At 61.0% G+C, this 9,712-nt stretch overlaps 1 protein-coding gene across 1 annotated transcript; it reads left to right on the plus strand.

Annotated features, from left to right (window-relative positions):
• The first annotated feature begins 73 nt into the window (after positions 1-73).
• CHMP6 (charged multivesicular body protein 6) lies at positions 74-5,949 on the plus strand. The gene is made up of 8 exons (XM_041485670.1): positions 74-183; positions 534-643; positions 1,109-1,196; positions 1,882-1,968; positions 2,060-2,125; positions 2,234-2,314; positions 2,513-2,567; positions 3,703-5,949. The coding sequence occupies exons 1-8, from the start codon at positions 121-123 to the stop codon at positions 3,753-3,755; spliced, it is 603 nt and encodes a 200-aa protein (XP_041341604.1). The 5' UTR covers positions 74-120; the 3' UTR covers positions 3,756-5,949.
• The last annotated feature ends 3,763 nt before the right edge of the window (positions 5,950-9,712 follow it).

Here is a 9,712-nt window from a genome sequence, read left to right on the forward strand (position 1 = left end):
CCCCCCCCCCGCCGCCCCCCTCCCGCCGCTGCCGCGCTCGCTGCGCGTTGTGCGGGGCCGGGCCCCTCGCGGCCGCCGTCGGGGGCGGGCCGGGCCGGGCCGGGCCGGGCAGGAGCGGCCATGGGGAACCTGTTCGGGCGGAAACGGCGGAGCCGCGTCACGGAGCAGGACCGGGCCGTGCTGGTGAGCGGGGACGGAGCGGGCCGGGATGGTGTGCCGGGGGAGCGGGACGGACCGGGCCGGTGAGCGGGGACGGAGCGGGCCGGGATGGTGTGCCGGGGGAACGGGACGGACCGGGCCGGTGAGCGGGGGAAGCGGGGATGGAGCGGGCCGGGCCGTGCCGGGCTGCTGAGCGGGGGATGGACCGGCCCGGCGGGGGCTGAGCGAACCCCGCTGCTGTCGCTGACACGGCGGGGACACACCGGGCCGGGTAGCGGCGCTGCTTGAGGGGCGCTGGAGCTGTCAGCGCTGAGCTGTGACCACTGTCCATCCCTCTGTCCCCCTGTCCGTCCCCGTGTCCGTGTGTCCCGCAGCAACTGAAGCAGCAGCGGGACAAGCTCCGGCAGTACCAGAAGCGGCTGAGCCTGGGGCTGGAGCGGGAGCGGGCGCTGGCCCGGCAGCTGCTGCGGGACGGCAAGAAAGAGTGAGGGACAGGGGTCACCCGGGGCCGGGGGGACAGTGCCACCGCCAGGGTGGCACCGGCAGGGAAACACCGCTGTGGGAATCGGGATCCCGGAAGGGTTTGCCTTGGGAGGGACCCTAAAGCCCATCCAGTGCCACCCCTGCCATGGCAGGGACACCTGCCACTGTCCCAGGCTGCTCCAGCCCCAGTGTCCAGCCTGGCCTTGGGCACTGCCAGGGATCCAGGGGCAGCCACAGCTGCTCTGGGCACCTGTGCCAGGGCCTGCCCACCTTGCCAGGGCAGGATTTATTCCCAGTACCCGGTTTGCTCATCCTTGCTGCTCGCAGGAGCAGGTCCAGCTGCCAGTTGAGCTGCACACAAGCTGTCCCCTCTTAGCAGAACACAGAACAAGCATGGCTGTGGGGGGCTCCTTTAGGCTTCAGTTGTCTCACCCCTGCTGCGTGTCCCTCCCTCTGTGTCCCTCAGGAAAGCCATGCTCCTGCTAAAGAAGAAACGGTACCAGGAGCAGCTGCTGGATAAAACAGAGAACCAGATCAGCAACCTGGAGAGGATGGTGAGCCAGGCTGGGGTGTTCTGGGGTGGGGCTCCCCTGGGATTCCACTGCAATCCAGCTGGCAGGTCCTGGCAGGTGTTCAGCCTCTGTCCAAGGGCAAATATCTCCAAAACTGTGTGTGAGCCACGATTTTCCCTGGAGACACAGAGTGGTGTGTTTGGAACCTGCAGGTCCCCTGCTAAATGTGTGGTTTGGAAATTGCTGAAGCATTACTCACAGGGGGATGGCTGCACTGGGGCCTTCCTGGCTCGTGCCAGCCCTGTCATTCAGAGCTGGATGTGTTTGGGTTTGGGGAGGTCTCTGCTGGGACTGGCAGCTGGAAAATCCAGTGAAATCACCTCACAGGCTGTTGGACCTGCTGGTGCAGCTGCCTGTGCTGAGCTTTTTGTGTGGATGTTTCCTGCTGCTGGTGCCACTAGCAGGACTGAAAGGGCTCCACTGATTCCTCCTTGCAGCTTCTCTGGTGGTCCTGGCAGCCTGTGTGTGCCTCAGAATGCCAACCATGGAATCATTTAGGTGGGAAGAGTCCTCTGAGCCCAGTCACTCCCCAGCACTGCCAGGGTCACCACTGTCCCCAGCTGCCACATGCCCATTTCTGTTAAATCCCTGCAGGGTTCACAGGGCAGCCTGTGCCAGTGCCTGCCCAGGGTGTGACAGGCTCTTCCCTTTCCCCTTCCCACTGCAGGTCCAGGACATTGAATTCACCCAGATTGAAATGAAGGTCATCGAGGGCCTGAAAATAGGCAACGAGTGTCTGAACAAAATGCACCAGGTACGTGTGGCTGGGGCACTTCAGAGGGGCCTGGCTGGAGCTGCCTCCCTGCAGACCCCTCCCACAGCTGGATTTTGGCTCTGCCCTGCAGGTTATGTCCATAGAAGAAGTGGAAAGGATAATAGGAGAGACCCAGGATGCTGTGGAGTACCAGAGGGTGCGTGCATCGGGGGCTGGGAGCAGCCTCTGCACAGAGCTGCTGGGGTGGGCACTGCATCCAGGGGCCAGCAGGCTGGGGTGTGATGTCCTTCCCTCTCCCCCACAGCAAATAGACGAGCTCCTGGCTGGCAGCCTGACTGAGGAGGATGAAGATGCCATTCTAGAAGAATTGAATGCTATTACTCAGGTGGGGTTGATGTGCTTGTGGTTAAAATCCACATTTTCAGGAAGCTGTTTTTAACAGCAGTTCAAGTGCCTTTTTGCTACTCTCAGAGCTCAGTCTGGGGGGAAATGTGGGACATTGCCACCCCCCCAGTGCTTACCCACAGCTCTGCTCTGTGACACGTGTGACATGTGTGACACATTGTCTGTAATGTCCTCGCAGGAACAGTTGGAGCTTCCAGAAGTTCCTTCAGAGCCACTCCCAGAGAAGATCCCAGGTATGTTCTCCTTGCACAGCTTTGGCTTCTGGTGCTCCTGTCCCCTGCAGTGCTCTGAGACCTTCTCCCCATGGAAGTGTCTTGGGAAATGGGAGGGGAAGCAGCTCCTGGGGTGGGGACAGGCCCAGCTGAGCCCTCGCTCCGGGAGCACCCCAGGCTCCGCTCGCTGTTCCATCAGCATCTGGTCATTGCCTTGGGGAGCTCCTGTGTGACACCTGCTGTTCTTGTCACGTCCTGTACCTGATCCCTTGAGACACCTCATTCATCAGGAGGCTCCATGAGGAATTCCTTCCTTGCCTGAGCCAGGCAAGGCTTCCTCCCACAGCCCCGGGCCAGTCCTGTCATACAGCACAGGGTATTTTGTGGATGTTGGATTCACCCTGCACAACACTGGATTTCCCTGAAGCTTGGGATGACTTGGAGCTCTTCCCACCTCACTTCCCAGTGGTTTGGAAGCAGTCCCACAGTTCCAGGATTGTCAGAGCACGCAGCTGGTGGTCTCTGAGTGTCCCTGAGCGATCTGAAGCCTCATTGGATGGATTGTGTGGGAATGAAGCTGGGAAGTGGGACAGCTGACTAAGAAAGTCACCAAACAGGCCCTGGTGGCCCTGCCTGGCAGGGAAGGAGCCCACTGGGATCCATCAGGTGTCTGTGCTGAGGAGCTGAAAACTCAGACTGCTGAAGACTCTTCTCCTGGGACAGCAGAGCTGGACCTCCCTGCTTGTGCAAAGAGGAGCTGGAAGAAGCCATTTCCCTCTGTGGAATCTGCCCAGGAGCAATCTGGGGTGTGGGGAATGGGGCTGGTTTCCTTGGAGCTTGTTTACTCCTAAACAGGGCTCAGATGTCAGCACTGAGGCCAAACAAAACACGGCCCAGGGGTGAGGGCAGAGCTGGCCCTGCTCCTGCCCCTGCCCAGGATCTGTCCCTGGGCTGGGCATGTTCTGAAAGTCTGTAATCCTTCAGTGCTGTGAGAAAAGGGGGCATTTCCCACATGGGAATGTGCGATTATTTCTAACCAATTTCTCTTAGTTCAGGTGCTGTGCAGAGTGGACTCTGAGCCCTGATCCTCCTCAGGAGATGGCTGCAGGATATTTGCATTCCCTGATTCTATAACAAGTTTCTTTTCCTTCCACAGAAGTGTCACCCATCAAGAACAGGCCAAAGCCAGAGCTGGTGGCAGCATCTTAACTCCCAGTGCTGGGGATTCCCCCACCAAACTTTCACCCAGGACAGTTTGCCCTCCCAGTGTGTGCTGGGAGCAGGCAATGCCTTGGCAGCATCCCAGCTGTGCTGGGTGGATTGTGGAGCAGGATTCCCTGCACAGGGTGGGGAACCTCAGCTGATTATCGCTCTTGTATCAAGATTATTTTCTAGTGCTTTCTTTTTTTGTAACTTAAATTCCAGACTCACTCAGCTGCGCTGTCTCGGGATTAAACAGCAACTCTAAATCATCCAAAGCCAAATTTTTCTCTGTAGGTTTGATTCTGGTGGTCAGTCTGCCTTTGCTCTGGCCAAATCCCTGGAAATCCCATGCTCAGAGTGAGCGTGTTTGTGCTGGGCATGGGCTGGGTGAGCACAAGCCCTGCGGAGCGCTCTGGTGTCCGTGTCCCTCTGTCCCTTCTCTCTCCTGGGTCCATCTGTGCAGGGCTGGCCGTGTCCCTGTCCTGCTGCACTGGCTCATGCAGAACCAGCCCCAGGGGGTTTGGTTTGGGCCAGGCTCAGCCTGGCTGCTCAGCCCTGCTCCTGCTGCAGCAGCTCTGAGCCGAGGAGCCGTGCAGGGTTCGGCCCTGGGCACGGTTCAGCCCTGGCCCCGGAGCCCTGCAGAGCTGAGCAGCCCTGGGCTGGCAGAAATCTCCTGCCATGCCAACATGAAGCTCCTGGCAGTGTCAGGAGCCAGGATTCCTCCCTCGTGGGCTCTGCTGCAGCGTCGGAGTCCAGCTTTGCCTGGGATGGATCCCACGGACTCTGCTCCAGTGCTCCTGCCGGACGTTTCCTCGGGGACTCGGACACGTTTCCTTGTGCTGCTCTGGACACGGGGCCTGAAGCTCTAGAAATCACCACTCCAAAGTGCTCTGGGAGCAGCTGCAGGGAGCCCCACGCCCTCTGAGGACTCACTGGGATGCTGAAGGCCCTGGAACGCTGCTGGCAGCCAGGTGGTGGCAGATTTGACTGCTCTTGGAACAAGCTCACCTGCCAGCTTGCAGATGCTCTTCAGGACACTGCCGATCTTTATTTATTATGTTCTTGAAGCCACAACCCTTAATCTGCATTTCTGTGACAGCAGAAGGACCAGAGGGTCCCTGGAGACTTTGTGAGGTTGTCGTTGGGCTTGTGGGATCTGGTGCTAGACAAAAAGTGATCCCAGGGACTGGGCCAGCAGCAGCTCTGGGTGGAGTCGTGCTCTCCATGTCCTCTCTGTTGTGTTCCAAAGACTGACCAGGGCATCCTTGTCTTCCTCGTGTGTCCCCAAGGCAGTGAGTGCCTTGGAGCCACCCCATTTCCACTCCCTCTGCTGTGTCCTCACTAATGTTCCCTACCAACCCCACAGTCCCTGCCCTGTGTTTGACACCAGCACGGTGCTGGCAGAGCAGCTGCTGCCTCTGGAGCTGGCCAGGGCATTGGATGGTCCCAGGGCCGTGTCTCTGGTCACCCCAGCTGCTGTGGGGACAGCCAGCTCCTGCTCCCAGCCCTCCCAGGACAGGGTCCTGCGCTGCTCCCGGTGGTTCATTCTGTCTGCTCAGTGCCGGCTGTGCTGCAACGCAGCCCATTCCCACCAGAGAGAGCCTTGGCTTCACCAGTGCCGTGCTGGCAGGAGCGTTCCTTTTCCTTCAGGGCTCCTTCAGCCCGGTGCCAGCGGGTGCTGGGCTGTTTAACGTGACCCTGGTTCATCTGCGGGGCACTCCCAGGAAAGGATCTGTCCTGGGAGTGCAGCTTCCACTGCTGGTGCTTTGGGAACACCCTGTTCCCTGGGATTGGCATCGCCACGGGAGAGGCCAGAGGAGGGTGTGCTGCAGTCCCTCTGCTCTCTGATGAACGTCCTGGCAGCAGGAGAGATGAGCCAGCCCTCCCCAGGGACTCTGCCAGGGCCGGGTGGGTCCTGGCAGCTGCACTCCTCGTGGGTGTGGAGAGGGAGCAGGGCTGGTGCTGAAGGGGTTAATGCAGCTCCTTCCATTCGTTACCACAGTGGAGGGGCCATTTACTGATCCGGCTGGAAAGTTTGGAGCAGATTGGCCGCAGCTTCCTCTGCTGATCCCTGCCCCAGCAGCTCCTGCCGGGTCTCCTCGGGAGGAAGGGCTGGGGGCAGGCTGTGACCTCTGTCTGTGCTGTGACAATAAACTGCTGTGACAATAAACTGCTGTGACAATAAACTGGCTCCAGTGGCTCCACCGACTCCTCTTTCAGCCTCGTGTTTGCACAGGGAGTGTTTTGGATGAGCAGGAGTTGCCTCCCTCCTCCCTGCCCTCCTTGCTCCTGGGAGCGATGTGGGCAGGAAATTTCAGAGCAGGCTCCGTGTGTGACACAAACAGCCCTGGATGGCCCCGGGAGGTGACAGTGCTGGGACAGTCCTGGCACGGCCCTGGTGTGGCTGGGGTTTTTGAGAGCCTCTGCCACTGCCCTCCCCTCCTTGGCTTTACAGAAAGGCCAAATCAGGGGATTTGTAAGAATTACTCTGGAATTGTCAAACTGATCCACGGGCACTCCGTGCCCAGACTCAGGGCTCACGTGGACGTGTGGCTCCCTCCTGAGGGACCTCACTGTCCCGTCCCATTTCACCTCCCTCTGGAGGACTTGGTGTTTCCATCGCTGTGGAGTTGTCCAGCCACCACCGAGCCCCTGTGTGCGACTGTCCCCTGTTTGCCGAGGGCACAGGGGCTGGGGACACCCCACGCTCCACCCCGTGCAGGGGAGGCCCCAGCTGGGGTGTTCCTGAGCCTCTGGCTGTGCTTGGGCAGCAGCTGCTCCCTTGTTACTCTGCATTTTCGTCTTTCCTGCTGCTGGGAGCAGCGGGATGTCCCCAGACCCCCCTGCCTGTGCCAGCCGGACCCTCGGGGCGGCTCAGCCCCCCCGGCCCGTCCCGCCGGGCCCTGGAAAAGCAGCTGTGCCGAGTTTGGAGTGTTTAATTAGCACTCGCCGTGCCCCTCAGCTGTGGCAGCGGGGTGGGAGCCAGCTCCCGCCGGGAGGGCTGCACACAGAGCTCCTCCAGCTGTGTTTGAGTTGGCCAGATGTTGAGCGAGAGGAGCGTGGAGCAGCGCTGCTCGTTGCTCATTGAACCCTGGAGACAGGAACAAACCTCAGCTCCTGCCTCGGCTGCCCCCGGAGCCCTCCCGGGATCCCCCAGCCCTGGCATGGCCCTGGCATGGCCCTGGAGCCCCAGAGCCCCTCTGGAGAGGTTCTGGCACTGGGCAATGCCCAGGGCAAACCTGGGGGCAGGCACAGCACACAGCACGTGTGACAGTGACAGGGGCTGCAGCATTCCAGGAGCACTCACTCCTCCTGGATCTCGGTGCTGTTCCCAGCAGCTGGTGTGGCTCGGTGGGATTCCCATGCAGGGGAAGGGGGAAACAAGCTCTGCTGGGAGAGGCTTTATCCCCCCCCACCCCGAGCAAGGTCTGAGACAGGAGCAGGAATTCCAGCCAGCATTATGCAAGCAGCAGTGCCTTTAAATAGACTGCTATTCCCTGTTGTCCAGGAGGCAGCTGGGCACCAGCACCGCTCCCTGGGCCGTGCCAGGCCCTCCTCACCCCTCCGTGTGCCCGCAGCTGACACCAGGCTGGTTTGGGGCAAAGGCCGGGAGCTGCCTCCCCTCCTCAGCAGCCTCTTCCCGGGCCTTTGAGGGAATTGTGTAACGGGAGGCGGTGGCAGAGCCCTGGCAGTTTCCATGCCAACACAGCTGGATGGCGCTGCCGGGGAGGGGGCTGCCAGCCCACCCCAGAACAGCTGCACAGCCCCAGAACAGCTGCACCCCAACACAGCTGCTCCCCGACACGGCTGCACCCCGACACGCTGTCGTGCTGTTTCCTGGAACACCCATGGAAAAACAAAACAGAGCCGGGAACCCCGGAGGTGTCGGATCCATGGCCTCTCATCTGGCTCCTGCTGCTTTTTGGCACGAGGGGCTCAGAGGCCCTGGGGGCTTTCCCTGTCCCCCCTGAGCAGCCCTCAGCTCCCCACCAAGGGGAATGAGCTCACAATGTCCCTTGTCCCCCACCCTCCCTGGCAAACCCTGACTCAGAACCAAGCACAGTTTGGTGGGTCTTTAATCTTCCTCCTCCTCCTCCTCCTCTTCATTATCCACACCCTGAGCTTGCCCTGCCCTGTGTGGGGTTCCAGGGGTTCAGGGGCACTGCCAGGGTGCTGCATTCTGCCCCCAAACCCTGCAGTGGCACCCCCGTCCCAGCTGCCCGCTCGGACACGCTGGGAGCAGCCCCGGCTCCCTCCCTTTCCCTCTTCCGTATTTCCAGTGCCCTGGTGTCACGCTGAGTCACCAGCAGAGCAGAAGAGGCTTTAGCAGGGAACAAGCCCAAGTTTTCATAGTTCAACTGTGACGAAAAAAAAAAAAAATGATCGTAATTTCCTAATTAGAGCAGGGCTGGGAACAAAGCGGGTCTGTCCGAGCGCGGCGCGGCCACGGCCCGGAATGTGACCTTTGCTGGCTGCTGGTGCCAGACGGGAGCTGCCGCTGCTTGGCAGGGCTGAGGTGCCTGAGCAGGGCTGAGATTCCTCAGCAAGGCTGAAATGCCTGAGCAGGGCTGAGATTCCTCAGCAAGGCTGAGATGCCTGAGCAGGGCTGAGGTGCCTGAGCAGGGCTGAGGTGCCTTGGCAGGGCCTGCTCTGACGTAGGAGCCCAAATTCCTCCTCCTGGGGGATGCAAGACCCGTGGCGATGGGTGGAAGGAGCACTGGGAGGTGGCACTTGTCCCCGTGTCACCACTTTTGCTGCCCTGCCCTGCCCTGCCATGGAATGTGGCTCCTCAAGTCGTGGGTGAAGCCGTGGCCACGCCGGGTGTCCCTGAGGGCCAGCGCTGCCACATGACAGGTGTCCCCAGCCTGTGTCCCCAGCCTGTGTCCCCTGCCTGTGTCCCCAGCCTGTGTCCCTGGCCTGTGTCCCCAGCCTGTGTCCCCTGCCTGTGTCCCCAATGCCTGAGCAGGGCTGAGATTCCTCAGCAAGGCTGAGATGCCTGAGCAGGGCTGAGGTTCCTCAGCAAGGCTGAGATGCCTGAGGAGGGCTGAGGTGCCTGAGCAGGGCTGAGGTGCCTGAGCAGGGCTGAGGTTCCTCAGCAAGGCTGAGATTGGCCTGTGTCCCCAGCCTGTGTCCCCTGCCTGTGTCCCCAGCCTGTGTCCCCAGCCCGTGTCCCCTGCCCGTGTCCCCAGCCCATGTCCCCTGCCCGTGTCCCCAGCCCGTGGCAGAGCCATGCCAGGCTGCTCCGGGGCTGGCTCCATGATTAATTAGCGAGAGAGGAAATGAGAAGAGAGCAGTCCCAGGGCTGGGCTGTGCTGTGAAGCAGGAGGAGCCGTGTCCCTGTGGGAAAGCTGAAGATGCCGTGCAGGGATCTGGGTGGCCTTGGGGCTGCAACAGGAGCTGGGGAATTTGGCACCGTGTCCTTCAGGTCTGAGATCCAGCGTTTTGCTGCTTCCCAGAGCTGGGATGGGCAGCCACGGCCATCAGAAGTGGCCATGGGACAGGCAAACGTGCCCGAGGGGGCTGTGGGGCTGTGACCAGCCCAGTGCCAGCTTGAGGACAGAAGGGGGGACATGGGCAGGGGATGGCAGGACCAGCTCAGCAGGACCTGAACCTGTCCCTTCTGCCACCTCTCTGTGACCGGCTGGTCCTTCCCAGGGCTGGGCAGGGGGGAGGCAGCCCCCAGAGGTGCCCACAGCTCCCCAGGGTGCCCAGAGCTCCTCAGGGTGCCCAGAGCCCCCAGCAGCACCTTGGCTCTGTCCTGGACACTTCCCCGAGCTCAGCAACGTGATGCAAAATCCCATCATACCAATTATGCAAATCACATAAACTATTCCTGTTATTCCGAAGGATCCCCAGAGAGCTCCTTAGCGCTGTAATTCAGCATTACTCACTCGTGAAACAGGCGCTGGGGCAGGTGAGGAGGGACAGGGCTCAGGCTGTGCCCCAGCCCAGCAGCGAGGGGG

This window comes from Pyrgilauda ruficollis, unplaced genomic scaffold (genome assembly GCF_017590135.1).
Source record: "Pyrgilauda ruficollis isolate IOZ18807 unplaced genomic scaffold, ASM1759013v1 scaffold72, whole genome shotgun sequence".
Lineage (NCBI taxonomy): Eukaryota > Metazoa > Chordata > Aves > Passeriformes > Passeridae > Pyrgilauda > Pyrgilauda ruficollis.